The sequence below is a fragment of the Conger conger genome, chromosome 8, assembly GCF_963514075.1.
Source record: "Conger conger chromosome 8, fConCon1.1, whole genome shotgun sequence".
In the NCBI taxonomy this organism is placed as follows: Eukaryota; Metazoa; Chordata; class Actinopteri; order Anguilliformes; family Congridae; genus Conger; species Conger conger.
The window spans coordinates 29,327,340-29,342,719 of NC_083767.1; the positions used below are offsets into that span (position 1 = coordinate 29,327,340).

Consider the following 15,380-nt stretch of genomic DNA (forward strand, 5'->3'; position numbering starts at 1 on the left):
CCCAAGTGATCTCAGGATAGTAGTGTCGCACTTCAAAAACGCACCCCAGCAAATTAATAGTTTAGATTAATCGACTAATTGCCATCGATAACAAAATAATCGTTAGTGGGAAATAATTGTTTTTCACTGCAAACACTTGCAATAACTGATGTACATGAAGCGCCATATAGCATAGGCTACGGTTCACTAATCGACAGAAATGTTTCTGAATTAGAGTGTGTGAGATGCAGCCGACAATAGCCAAGAATATAAAATGGTTACAGTACACAGTGTTCAGATCGGACACACTGGGATTCTGGGATTAGCCTATGGAGCTGGTCCAACTGGTCAACCAGCTGTTTCAAAACCTAGCTCAAGGTGTCTTTCAGCAGGGGTTGTTATTGGCTTGCGAAGCTGGATAGGGACGTAATGTTACAAGCAACGAAAAACAGTGATACGGACCAGGTCTTGTTTGGTTGTAGCCTATTGAGATAGCAAAGTATGGTTTTAAATGACACACAAGGTAAATGACACGGAAAACACTGCCCGCTATTCACATTCATGGACGTCAGGAGGCAGCAGAGCAGTTCAGTTCTTTGCTGGAGTGGCGTCACTTCCGTTCTGCTATTTTAGCTCCATATGGCTCTGGCAATGTATAATCGTATGTCCCGTGAGGCATGTAGCTTGCAGTTGCGTCATGCCTTACATTATAGAATCACTGGCAAGCAAACTTTTCACCATTAATTTTCAATGGGCCTCGTTCTGAAAATATCAATTTTAATGACAACCGAACACCTGTTTATAGGAAAAGGCACTAGTCCATTTAAAAATAGGATGTGTTCTAATTGGGTGAGAAACTGTAAAACGCTTAAAAAAAGTTTGTAGAAGAGTGCAAAAAAAAAAAAAACTCTTCCGAAAATGCTAATATTTTCACTCATCTTTTTAATAAAAACTACCAAATGGATTTTCAGCATTAATTGAAGTAGCACATCTGCCTTACCAAAAGATTTTTCATGTATAATGGTCCCTGAACGACGAAAAGATGAGGCTGGCGATTTTAGTTTTGTGTTTTGCAAGTGTGGTCATTACATAGTGTGGACATTATCTAACAGAGGCACGACCGTGTTAATGTATAGTGTCGCACAACGTTTCACATTTATACTTTGCAAAGCTCTGCGAAGACAGTTTAGTTGTCTCTATGGTAACAAGATGCCAGACAGCTGATGTTTATACAGTCCCCTCAAAAAGTATTGGAACACCAAGGCCAATTCCTTTGTCTGTGCAATACACTGAATACATTTGGGGTTGAGATAAAAAGACGAACACGAGTCAAAATGCAGATTTTGTTCACAGGCAAAACCCAAGGTTAAAACCAAGAGTAGACATTCAGAACTATTTACTGTTTAACCAATCAATCTAACAGGATACATCTGGGCAACAGGAAACACCTGTTTCAATACTTTTTCTCACCTAAATATTGGGTGGTCTAATACAAAAGGTGAAATGTTCTAACTTGTTTAACAAATATAGATAAAAATACCAGGAAATAAAAGCTGAAATTCGGAGCCGTCATCTCATGTACATCTTTTGATCTTAAACTCAATTGTCTTCAGTGTATAGCAAAAACAAAGGAATTGACCTTGTTGTTCCAATACTTTTGGAGGGGACTGTATGTTTGAAAATACGGCAGAGCGTGGCGTATCCTATCCATGACAATGAATTTCAGTGTTCCATCTGGGTGTCCAATCAACGCTGTGCAACAAAGTACAACTGTTTGCAAGATAACAAAATTCTACAGGTACGTGACACTGAGGAAAAAGTGTCATACTACTTTTTTTTCCAGTTGGAGATGCATCATACGACACTTGACGAGTACACTTAAAGCAGTGTTTCTCAACTCTAGTCCTCTAGGACCCACTTGCCAGAAGGTTTTTGTTGTAACTAGGAATACACACATGACTTAACTAATAAAGGGCATTTTGGGCGTTTGATCGTTTCAGACACTAAATCAGGAGTGTGAGTTCCCGCTTACAGCAAACACTGCACCAAAGCACACTGACAAAGCTGAGCATATGGTTTGATGCATCTTCACTGTGGTCAGAGGGAATTCAGGGGGAAAATAAAGGAGTTCATACCTGTACAGCCCCACCCATTGGACGCAAAGCACAGGTGAGCATAGATTTAGATAACCACAGCTACATAGAGCTCAGGAAGAGGTAGAGGTGTCTGCGAAGGTGCATATTGCTCTCCTGAGCAGAGCCTTAATGCATCCGGGACTAGACAAGCTTTTTTGACCACAGACCCCTCCTTGGGTGACCCTCAAACAGCAACCTCTGCACCAGGAACAAGACAACTGGGATACAGTAATCTGCCAGTTCAAGGCTGAGAAAAATGTAGACTCCCAAACCTAGGCAAGGGTTCACCAAACAAGAGAACCGGACCATGGGCAGTTCAGCGTGCACACTTTATAATTGGAGTTGAAAAAAGTATGCAGTAAAATTGCTAAATGAAATGGGTTTTTGGTGGATTTATTTGGACTGCTTAACAGTGTTTTTTATCAGATTTTCTCTGTATTGCTCTCGAACAATGAACTTGGTATGAAATAAAGTATTCTATGTAGATGTGTAAATGTTTTACCCTCAGCCGATTTGACTATTGGCAATCATTGGGGGTGGGGGGGGGGGGACAATCGACAGAGGTTTGGGAACGATTTAACCCTATTAACCCTAGTTGGTCACGATGGGCAGAGCGCAGTCTCTTCTATGAAATCTGAATCTACACTACCTAATCTACATGAAATTGTGGTTTTACACTGCCTATTGTGAGTGACCCATATGAAATGCACTGATCTATATTCAAGAATTTGGACATTTTTACAAGTTCTCATCTAGGCACATTCCCTGACTTGCACCCAAAATTCCAATGAATGCAAATGTAAAAATTAGCATCCGTTGGCACGTCAGTCAATGATTCCCATGATGCAAAGGAGCTCTTACAGTGAGTCATTACAGTGTCTGTTACTTCGAACAATTAAAAACCAGGGGTCTGTAAGAAACTGTTGAATCAAATGTATGAAGTGCCTTATGTGAACAAGTGAAGTTCATGTCAGAATCTCAATACTGAGTACTTTTCCAGATGCATCTAACAACTTTTAAAGCTGCTGCTGCTGGGCTAGATGGACATAATATATCGGTTTAAAATCTAGAAATTAGCCGTTAATGAGTGCACTGAAAATGCACACTCAGGTGCACAAGTAATGGAAGTTTGATCATGATAGCAGCATAGTGTCAATATTACTGGCGTGTCACACACATCATGGGTTTAGCATTTAAGGGCTTGCTGTTAACACCCAAGCCCTTTTCCAGGAATTGGGCAGAGTTTTACATTGTACAACAGCCCACTTTGAATTGCAGTCATTACTACCGGAAAGAAAAGGGTTGCTTTCAAGTTTAATGAGCAACTTCTTTACCTTATGCCGTTCTTACTGTTCTTTCACTGAATGGAAGGGAGCAGTTAAACCACATCTATAGTGATCAATCGTTTTCCCTGTACCTAAATGTGTGCAAGCCGCTTTGTGGTAAAAATAGCAAACCACTGTAACAAAACAAAAAAAGGAAGAGTTTGAACTGCCATCACGGTTCTAATGTTAGAAGACATATACGACAACACAACTACGGGGGATGTAAGGTTACAGCCATGGGGCTTTTATGCGACAGCCCACAACAGAGGCCCCTTTTCTTACCATCCATTCATAGAGTTAGACACTAATATTTTTTTCCAAGAGCAGCGCACTAATGCAACCCAATTAGGAAATGTGGTGCAGCGTGTAGGTTAGTGGCTAATGTATTTGACTGGGACCCAGAAAGATGGTGGTTCAAGCCCTGGTATACCTAAGATAAGATCTGCACAGCTTGAGCAAGGCCGTTAACCAAGGGATTGTCCCCTGCTTGGTCGAAAACTGTAAGTCACTTTGGATAAAAGCTTCAGCTAAATAACAAATGATTATTATTATTATTAAAATATTTGGTAGCACTATTTTACAGCCCATTAATTACCTACCATTTAGTGTGCAAATACCAGGTACTTATGTAAATATTTGAATTTCAGATGCAAATACTATGAAACTGGCTGTAAAACATATTTACATAGTAGCTACATATGATACTTACTGACTTTGTTTATAGTTATAATTACCACCGAAATCAAAGTAGTTACATAGTAACAACATAAGTAACTGTACTTACCCAGTGAATACTAGGTCATTAACAGGCTTTAAAATAAATATTTTTCCAAATATTTTCCCAGTTAGCACACAACAATTTAGGTGCAAACTCTCCTGAATTGGGAAGAGAACAGAGCTCTGACTTACTCGGGTCATTTTGAGGAAGTTGAGGGAGGGCCGGCTCCACCGCACGTCCTCCTCTCGGCGGCGCTTGAGGCCGCTCTTGCGCTCCTGCAGGACGCAGGGCTGCGAGCGGCAGCGGAGGAGGCCCTGCCTCCGGCACAGGTCCGGGGTGGAGGAGGGTGTGCTGCTGGCGGAGGGCAGGAGGGCGCCTGCACACCCGCCCACGTCTGCCATGTGCTCCTGGGAGAGTGACAGGCGCCGGGTGTGGTCCGAGTGCCAGAGGGAGGCAGTGGAGAAGGTTGAGGAGGCTCTGCTGCTGCCCTCCCCACCATCCATGAACCCGCTGCTAGCGGAGGAGGGGCGAGGCACGGGGGAAATGGCCACGCGCAAGGCGCTGCCGCGTAGGGCCAGGGCGTGCCCGCATCCGGACAAACAGGAGGAGGAGGAGCAGGTGCAGGAGGCCGAGGGCTGTTGGGGCAAAGCGACTTTCCCATGGCTATGGCAACACTGCAGGGAGGCCGCGCCTCCACTGTTGCACCGGCGCTTAGAGATCGGAGTCCAGATTTTGGAGCTGTTGCCCGGTCTCCACGGCGACCGGCAGCGGGCCAGCTCGTCCGGCTCTGATAGGGAGCGGCAATGACGCTTTGTGGGCGGGGCCAGCGGCGGGCCGCCATTTTCGTTAAGGTTCAGTTCACTGATCCAGCCAGGCAGGGTCGATGGACCGCCAATGGTGTAGCCACCAGGGAGTGGACAGGGGATGGCACTGGTCTGAAGGCCTGGCGCATCTTCGCCCTTGTTCTCACCAAAGGGACACATAGGGAAGGCCACTACATTCTGGGTAGCTGCCTCTCTCTGGAAGGCACAGCCCCCACTGATGACTCTCCATGCGCTCTTTTCTGTGAGAACAACAACAAAAAAAAATGAACATCCGATAAAGAGTTTAATGATGATATAAGCAGCAAACATAATATATCAGAAACCAATACATTATAATGATCACAATTATCAGTAAAATTCCCATTTTGCATTTTGCAGTTAAAAAAAAAGAATACTGCTGTTTGAATGCATTAGTCAGTTATATATAGTCAATAGGCAGGGAGAATTCTTAGGTGGCAATTTCTCTGGGTGGGTAAATATTTATATGGGTAAGTATTTATATTTCATTTATAAATGTATTTTCCACATGCCATAAAACATTGGAACAGTCTAGGCACATACACAAAGGCCAGACAGTTGTTGGTATGGTCAAAGTTATCTGCAGCTCATTTACCAGGGTCTTTGACGATCCACTTAAGCATTTGAAAATGCAAATTTCGCAAAAAGGTTAATTTGTCTCACATTTTTGTGATAAGCAGACTTTGCAGTGTAACAACCCATATCAGCTGCCAGACCTTCTGCAGACAATTTGCAAGTTTCCTCCTTATATATTATAACTGAAGATAGTGTGGTGTGATATTACAGACAGCAAGTTGTGGCTCTCCAATTCCTTAACCCCTTAAGTCTCACAAATCATGATGGTTTCTAATTCCAAAAAGCCACAATAGTCTGTATCCACTAGGGGTGTGAATGGTTAAACGTTTAAATGGTTAAGCAAAACTGAGATGTGCATGTTTACAAAAAATGACTGACCGATTCTTTTTTTCTGAAGCTGAAATTACAAAATGCATTTGGACAATTGAAATAAAGTTTCTGGCTGCGTAATAACTTCCTGTCAGACTGTTTACATTCCAAACTAGCACACGACAAGCTAGTCCTAGCAAGCAATCTTTGGCTTTACCACAGGGAATGGAATGCTACAGTATCAAAGAAATTCTGTGTTGTAAATATTTAGCTGTGGTTCTCTTATGGCTTAGTGTATGGCATTTAAGGTTCATAGAAGATTCTGAGTGTCTATCTGTTGACACGCAAATTCAAACTACCGGCAAACTGAATGTAGCTTTCCACTATGTAGTATATATAAAAATAAATAAAGCAATGCGTCATTGGACAAATGTTGCATGCAGTTTACGGTTACATCAAAATATAAGCCAAACCATTGGCATAAAAGTAAAATCATTAGACTAGTCGACTATGGTATCTGTGCAAAATCCCATTTTCATATTTACACCGTTTTATGTCGGATTCCCTGGTTAGATTTATTGTGTGGCCACCATGACACGGTGACATGCCACTGTATATCACACATGTTGGACAATGGACATTAACGTGACCACAGAATTTGGAGTGCACAAACCTGTCTGTAACAAAGTTCTCAATAGCATAGGTTCTACCATAAGTCAGAGCATCACATCCAGAAACCAGCAAAATACACAGGAAATGCTGTTCTAAACATAGTTGTCATCAGAATTTTTTTTTTTTTTTTTTTTTTTTTTTTTTTTGGGGGGGGGGGGGGGTTAGACAAGGATAGGGATATCAGAAAGGAGGGGCAGGGGAAGTCGGGGGGAGGATTAAGGTAGAGTTTGAAAAGGTGGGTTTTGAGTCTGCGTCGAAATAGGGGGAGGGATTCTGCTGTTCTGACAGTGGTAAGCAGGTCATTCCACCACTGAGGAACCAGAACGGAAAACAGGCGTGAACGTGCAGCTCGACCGCCAGGTGCACGTAGAGAGGGAACCGTAAGGCGACCAGAGCTGGCAGACCGGAGTGGTCTAGCTGGGGAGTAGGGAGTGATCAGGGATTGTATGTAAGGTGGGGCAGTCCCCTTAGCAGCCTGAAATGCCAACACTAGGGCCTTGAAACGGATGCGCGCGGCAATGGGAAGCCAGTGGAGGCCAATGAGAAGCGGGGTGACATGAGCCGACCTGGGCTGATTGGTGATCAGGCGGGCTGCAGCATTCTGGACCAGCTGGAGGGGCTTGATGGCACACGCTGGGAGACCGGCTAGGAGGGAGTTGCAGTAATCCAGGCGGGAAATGACGAGCGCCTGGACTAGGAGCTGGGTGGCTTTCTCAGTCAGGAGATGACGGATACGGCGTATATTATTCAGAAAGAACCTGCAGGTTCTGGCAGTGGAGGATACTTGTGGAGCCAGGGTGAGGCAGTTATCAAGAGTCACCCCAAGATTCTTTGCCGTACGGGAGGAGGAAACTACAAAGTCCTCAACAGTCAATGAGAGGTCGATTGACGGAGAGGACTTAGCAGGGATGTAGAGAAGCTCAGTTTTGGCAAGGTTGAGCTTCAGGTGATGGGAAGTCATCCACGCAGAGATATCAGCCAAGCAGGCAGAGATCCGTGTGGTGATTTGGGTGTCGGGGGGGAAGGAAATGAAGAGTTGGGTGTCATCAGCGTAGGAGTGATAAGAAAAGCCGTGGGAAGAGATAACAGAACCAAGAGACATGGTGTATAGCGAGAAGAGGAGAGGCCCAAGAACCGAGCCCTGCGGGATTCCAGTTCGTAGGGGTTGAGGGTCGGAGACTGCGCCCCTCCAAGTCACCTGGTAGGAGCGACCAGAGAGGTAGGAGGAAAACCAAGCGAGTGCAGAACCTGTGACACTTATCCCAGACAGCGATGAGAGCAGAATCTCATGGTTGACTGTATCGAAGGCGGCTGATAGGTCGAGGAAGATGAGGACAGAGGAGAGGGATTTTGCTTTAGCAGAGTGGAGTGCCTCAGTGACCGCGAGCAGGGCGGTTTCAGTGGAGTGGCCACTCTTGAAGCCAGACTGGTTGGGGTCATGGAGATTGTTGTGGAGAAGATAAGTGGACAGTTGGGAGCAGACCGCCCGTTCTAGGGTTTTAGCGAGAAAGGGAAGAAGAGAGACAGGCCGGTAGTTGTTCAGGGCAGAGGGGTCAAGAGTAGGTTTTTTGAGGAGGGGAGTGACTCTGGCCCTCTTCAGGGAAGAGGGCATGGTGCCGGAAGAGAGGGAGGTGTTGATTAGAGAGGAGAGAAAAGGGAGAATGTCCTCAGATATAGATTGTAGGAGGGGAGAGGGGATGGGGTCAAGAGGACAGGTGGTTGGGCGGTGGGAAGTAAGGAGTTTCAGTGTGTCGGCGTCAGAGAGGGGAGAAAAGGAGGTTAGGGAGTTGGGGAGGGTAGGAGGGTCAGCAGGGGTGGAGGGTTGGGAGAAGGAATTGCGAATAGCATCGACCTTCTTTTCAAAGAAGGAGACGAAGTGAAGAGAAAGTTGAAAACAGTTTGCGGGGATTAGAGGCGGCCGCATTAATTTTCGAGTGAAAGAAGGAAGATTTAGCTAGAGAGACAGAGGAATGGGGCGGCACGGATGGTGCAGTGGGTAGCACTGCCGCCTCACAGTAAGGAGGTCCTGGGTTCGAATCCCCGTCGGCCGGGGCCTCTCTGTGCGGAGTTTGCATGTTCTCCTCGTGTCTGCGTGGGTTTCCTCCGGGTACTCCGGTTTCCTCCCACAGTCCAAAGACATGCACGTTAGGCTGATTGGAGAGTCTAAATTGCCCGTAGGTATGAGTGTGTGAGTGAATGGTGTGTGTGCCCTGTGATGGACTGGCGACCTGTCCAGGGTGTATTCCTGCCTTTCGCCCAATGTATGCTGGGATAGGCTCCAGTCCCCCTGTGACCCTGATCAGGATAAGCGGGTTCAGATAATGGATGGATGGATGGACAGAGGAATGGAAAGATGATAAGAGGGCATGGAAGGAAGCCATATCACTGGGGAGACAGGACCTTTTTCATTTTCTCTCCGCCGCCCGCAGTTCGGTTCGGACAGCTCGTAGAGCATCAGAAAGCCAAGGACTGGGGGGGGAGGCCCGAGTTAGTTCGGTGGTGAGGGGACACAGAGAGTCAAAGGAAGATGAGAGGGAGGACATGAGAGTTGTAGCCGCATCATCGGGAGACAGTCGAGAGAAAGACTCCGCAGATGGTAGGGAGGAGAGGATTGTAGATGAGAGGGTGGAGGAAGACAGGTGGCGTAGGTTCCGTCGACAGGTGACAGTGGATGGTGGGAGAGATGGATGGGTGTTAGAGGAGAGTGGAAGAGAGAAAGAGATGAAGGAGTGGTCAGATATATGGAGTGGTGTTACAGAGAGGTTGGTTGTTGTGCAGCTCCTTGTGAAGATGAGGTCAAGAAGGTTGCCTGCTTTGTGGGTGGGAGGGGAAAGAGTGAGGGTAAGGTCAAAAGAAGAGAGGAGGGAGAGAAAGGTAGACTGGGTGGACTCTGAGTTGAGGTTGAAGTCACCCAGGAGGATCAGGGGGGTGTCATTGACAGGTGAGGAGTTGAGGAGGATGTCCATCTCATCCAAAAAGTTTCCCAGAGGACCCGGGGGGCGATAAACAACAATAACAAACAGTTTTCACGGCAGAGTAACAGAAACCGCATGAAATTCAAAAGAGGAGAAGGAGAGGGATGAGAAGAAGACACTAGATCTCCATGAGGATGAGATTAGGAGACCTGTGCCACCTCCTCTGCCAGAGGATCTGGGTGTGTGGGAAAAAGAGAAGGCAGAGGAAAGGGCAGCCGGGGTGGCCGTGTTCTCTGGTGAGAGCCAAGTTTCAGTTAAAGCAAGAAAGTCAAGGTTGAGGTGGGAGGCATAGGCAGACATGAAGTCTGCTTTCTGGACGGCGGACTGGCAGTTCCAGAGGCCACCAGCCACACAGAGATCAATACCAGGGGATCTGGGAGGGAAGATGAGGTTAGAGATATTCTGCCCATGTTGGCGGGAGGCGAACCTCCTACCTGACTGGGACCTGGGGAGAGGAGAGAGGACAGGAATGGGAAGGAAACACATGGAGGGAACTAGGGAGGACAAGGGGAATACTACACAGTGGAATGAGGGCAGGCAGCGAAAACAAAAACACTCATCAGGCTCTCAGACAGCCTGGATGGACACCCGTAGATAGACACCCCCGACTTTGTACACCTGCGACTTCGTACGCCGAGGCAAGTAGCCGAGGCTGCCGCACACAGCTGCCGCTGGTGATTAGGGGGAAGGCTCTGATTGTGTGTGAACTGTATTTGACTGTATTTGTATTTGACGTTGCACAAATTGTTTGTGTGTGGTTGCATTATAATAACTGGAAGACCGATATTTAGGTTATTTTGCTTTTGGATTGTGCACATTGTTGATCGTTGGTTGGATAATTTGTGAGATTGTAAAATGGGCGTATATGACGACTTTTTGGCTGCTCCATCGGAGCAGCTGGTAAATGTGGCAGATCATTATCTGATTAAATTGACGCTTCTAAAAGGTGCTAAGAAAGACCAGTAAGTAGACTTCATTCGTGATCGTTTGAAGGAAAAGCAGGTGTTGCCTGGGGCTACTCCTGTAGAGCCTACCCCACCAACGCCATTGCGAGACCTTCCTGTTCCAATTGAACTATCGCCAAAAATGAATGAATTAACTTTTGATCAACAAAAACAACTTTTGCAAATGCAATTAGAAATTGGAAATGGAGCAAAAGTTATGCCAGATGGAAAAAGAGAGGGAACAAAAGAAATGGGAGTTGGAACAAAGGAAAATAGAGGCTCTTGAAAGAGAAAAAGATTGAACGCTTGAAATGGAACGACTTAGACATGTGGAGCGTGAGCAAGAACAGGCTCGAGAGCTTGAACGCACCAGGCTAAAGCTGGTAGCTGAGGGTAGAGCCATGGGAGATTCCGCTCAGCGATCAGGTTTAGGGAGTATGATTAAGTTTCTTCCAAAGTTTAACGAACGTGATCCAGACGTTTTTTTCTCTTTATTTGAAAATGTTGCTGCCGATCAAAATTGGAATAATGAGGATAAGACTCTGCTTTTACAGACTGAACTAATTGGCCGCGCACAAGAGGCGTTTGTAGCATTGTCTTTTGCGGATAGAAAAAGTTATGAAAAAGTTAGAGAGGCTGTGTTGAAATGTTATGAACTGGTTCCCGAAGCTTATCGACAACGGAAGTCGGAAAAGCAAACCCACCCTGAGGTGGCCAGAGAGCTCACTAATTATTTCCAACGCTGGCTCACTGCGGAGGGTGTTGAGGTGTTTGATGACTTGTGACACTTGATGACATATTGCCTGAACGCATTACTATGTATCTGAACGAACATAAGGTGAAGACAGCTGCCGAGGCTGCTGTCCTCGCTGATGGTTATGTGTTGACGCATAAAAATCATATAGGCGTAAGAGACTTTTCTCTGCGGTATGACAATCGCAGAGAATACCGCTCTGTTCGTGGAAATACGGGTCCTCCTGGGAGGTGCGATCCGATGCCTCGTAACAAAACTGACAACAACAGTGATGCTGACAATAAATGCAATTATTGTTTTGAAGTGGGCCATTGGAAAAGGGAATGTCCAGCCTTGAGTGCTCGTAAGAAGAATAGCCCTGTAGCTGTTACTAGCAAAGTCAAGGATGTTGGCTGTGCATCTTCGATTCATGCCTCGCTTTTGAAGTCTAATGTGGTTCAGTTAAATGGTGCGAAGACTGATTTCAAGCATTCTAAGCTACCGCACAAAGGCGGAAATGTGATGAAAAGATCAGATGATGAACCTAAGGCAAAACCATGTCTAATTATGCTCCTTTTATAACAGAGGGGTTCGTGTCCATGGTCGGAGATGCTCGTAGGGTACCAGTTAAAATACTGCGTGATACAGGAACATCAGAGAGTTTCGTTTGTCAATCGGCCTTGTCTTTCTCTGCTTTATCTGACACGGGGAGTTTTGTTCTGATTCGGGGAATTGGGCTTCAACCGCTTTCAGTGCTGTTACACAGAATCCAGTTGCAGATCCATGGCAAAGTCACTATTGCTGTACGTCCGACTCTGGCTGTAGACAATATTGACTTGATCATCGGAAATAATTTGGGAGGGGATTGTGTGTGGCCTGAGAGGTAATCTCCGCCTCCTGTGGTCAAGACAGTAGCTACAGCGTCGGCTGAACCGGACAAGTGTCTTGTAGATTTCCCAGAGGTGTTCACTGCCTGTGCTGTGACGCGAGCGATGGCTCGTGCGCAGACGGAGAAACCATCTGAGGTATCTAAGACTAGCGCAGCTAAAATGTTTGTCCCCGATTTACCAGCACCGTTGTCTCCCAATGAGATCATTGATGCTCAAAAGAATGACGGTAGTCTTGAGAAGTATTTTGCATTGACCTCTGGCAATGATAAAGTCAATCATGGTTATTTGATCCAAAATGGATTGTTGGTGCGCAAGTGGTCACCTCATGTAGACACTGATGTGGCAGATCAGGTGTTGCAGGTGGTGGTGCCTGTAGAGTACCGGGAGCTAGTGTTAAGAACTGCGCACGGAGACACGTCTGGACATTTTGGGGTGAGGAAAACCTACAATCGTGTGTTACAGCATTTCTATTGGCCACGTATAAAAAGGTATGTAGCAAGGTTTGTTAAAGCGTGTCATGCTTGTCAGATGGCAGGTAAACAAAATGCTTCGATTAAACCTGCGCCGCTACAACCCATTCAGTCAGTGGGCACGCCGTTTGAACATCTGGTCATCGATTGTGTGGGTCCTTTGCCACAGTCTGGAAATGTCTATCTTTTCACGGTGATGTGCCAAGCCACGCGTTACCCTGCGGCCTATGCTTTAAGGACGATAACGACGAGATCAGTTGTTAAGTCTTTATCTCAGTTTATATCCATTTTTGGCCTACCCAAAATAATTCAAAGTGATCGAGGTTCAAACTTTACTCCCAAGACATTTGCAGCGGCATTAAAACAACTGCGAATAAAGCACAATCTGAGCAGCGCCTATCATGCTCAGAGCCAGGAGGTTCTGGAACGTTTCCATGGCACTTTGAAGGCGTTGTTGCGCGCTTATTGTGTTGAACTAAGACGAGATTGGGAGGATGGCTTGCCATGGCTGTTACTGGCGGCACATGCGGTCGTACAGGACAGCACGGGGTTTAGCCCCAACGATTTAGTTTTTGAACACAAAGTGCGCACATTTTTGTCAGTGTTGAGCAGTGATTTGGATGGTGGTGCGGAGCCACCTGGAAATTTGGCCAACTATGTGTATGGTTTTCGCCGAAGATTGTTCTTAGCCTGGAAATTGGCTACTGAAAATTTGTGTGAAGCTCAAACAAAAATGAAAGGATTGTACGACGATCGTAAGGCAGAGGCTACAGTATTGCATTGCTTTTGATTGCATTGCTGCCCATTCCGGGTTCGCCATTTGGGGCTAAATATGCTGGTCCTTTTACTGTTCTGCGCAAAATACAGTTTTATCAGTCCCAGCGCTTTGTATGGCTACTTCTGACTTTCACCTTTACAAAGAATAGTTTCGTTTTTTTCTTCTGAAGTATACAGTCAGCAACAGAATTACTGGCAACCTTTATAAAAATGAAAAGAATAAGAATTAACACAGATAATCGTATGCTCAGATATTTTATTTATTAAACGTACTAAAGGTCCTGCCATCAAGTCGTGTTGCACATTTAATGTGTAAATGGCCTTTGAGCTCATGTGCCCGGTACCTTTACTTTTTTATTTTGCAAACTAAAATTCATTTTATCAATTAGGCTTGTTCCCAGTTGAACCTCTGAACCTTAATTCTTTCTCGTTGAATATTATTAGCTTCAATTCTAAGATAAATATAGGCTAATGTATTATCGGGAGCTAGCAAAATGGCAACATGAGCCAGAGTTGTTTGAATGCTATGACCTAATGTACAGTGGGCTACTATGACTTTCACTATTGCAGAATGCTGGGACATTACCTACCTGGTTAATGCACACAAACTACAAAATAAAAAATAAAAAATTTATGTAGAACTTACAGTAAAGCGACAAGTGCCATAGGCTTCCATGATTAAACAAATACCTCCCTGTTATTTGTATTTGATGTTAAAATTCCATAATATCCCCAGGTTTGTTTTGCCTCCTCTCCTCCAAACGCCAGCTCAGGGAGGACTTGGCAGAATAATTATTTAAAAGGACCTAGTGATTAATTTCAAGAAATGACTGGGCAGCTGTGTTGACAGTGATTTCTGCCGGGTGGATTGTGACAATTTCTTTCTTTCATTTAAATTTACTGCGATCGGCTTCAACAAGATATTCACTCAGTGTAACACCAAAAACCAACCCACATCTAATGAATCCATACAAATAGTCATTAATTCTGTACAACTGTTGCTTGAGGTTTGGTTGCCCAAAGAGGATAGACAGCAGTCTAATTGTTGTTCTTGTATCCTGGCGGCACAGCAGGACATGTACACTTACCATGGAGTTCGTAAGGGAATAGGCTGACTGTTTGGCTCAGCTTCTCAGAATGCTAAAAGGAAACAGAGAAGACTCAGTGTCACACAGGAAGCTGACACAAGAGGACAAACACACTCACTCTCCTGGGACAGGTATGACAACTGGACTGTGACAGCCATGCCTGCTTTACAGGCAGCAGCCCAACTCTATTTATTTTGTTATTTCCTTTCTTTTAATTTATAAATGTTTTAATTTATAAAAGTCCACCCTGTCATGGAAAGCCAGGAATACTGCAGAAATCCTGCAGAAAAATAACTGAACAGTGCCCGGAGATGAGAAAGTAGCTTCTATTTTAGACTGTGCTTCTGAGATGTGTAATCAACACCAAATACACAGTGAAGCAATTTAAAAAAGGAAGGGCTTGTAACTTTGTAAATTGGAAATCTTTTTTTTATTTATATCAGCAACTGCACAATTACATGCTCAACTGTTTTAGTATACAAATTGCACAACAAAGCAGATAATGGTTTTATATTTTTAGAGGCCACAACGGCCACCCAACACCACAACAGATGCAATCTTTTTTTTCTTTTCTTTTTTTCAATGAGCAGCTTTGAAGGTGGACATGGACATGACGGACATTATTGTACATTAGCCCAATTTATTTATCTGAAACTAACTTTATTTTACACTTCACTGCCATTCCATAGTTCACATCACAAGAACAGAACAGGCAATGACAGCAATGAATAACAAACGTTTCATCTTTAAATCAATCCTTCCAAAAGATGGATCATTTTATTTCTGAGAGGCTTCTATTTTAGACTGTGCTTCTGAGATGTGTAATCAACACCAAATACACAGTGAAGCAATTTAAAAAAGGAAGGGCTTGTAACTTTGTAAATTGGAAATCTTTTTTTTATTTATATCAGCAACTGCACAATTACATGCTCAACTGTTTTAGTATA

The 15,380-nt window shown here is 44.8% G+C and overlaps 1 protein-coding gene across 5 annotated transcripts in view; it reads right to left on the reverse strand.

Annotated features, from left to right (window-relative positions):
* Nucleotides 1-15,380, reverse strand: part of LOC133135319 (protein FAM53A-like) — a 53,797-nt gene that overhangs the window by 17,797 nt on the left and 20,620 nt on the right. For all 5 annotated transcript variants that reach the window (XM_061252236.1, XM_061252235.1, XM_061252231.1 and 2 more), the window contains 2 exons: nt 14,434-14,485; nt 4,349-5,220 (listed from right to left, as the gene is read on the reverse strand). In XM_061252236.1, coding sequence (XP_061108220.1) covers nt 4,349-5,220; nt 14,434-14,485 — 924 coding nt within the window. The remainder of the gene's footprint in view (nt 1-4,348; nt 5,221-14,433; nt 14,486-15,380) is intronic.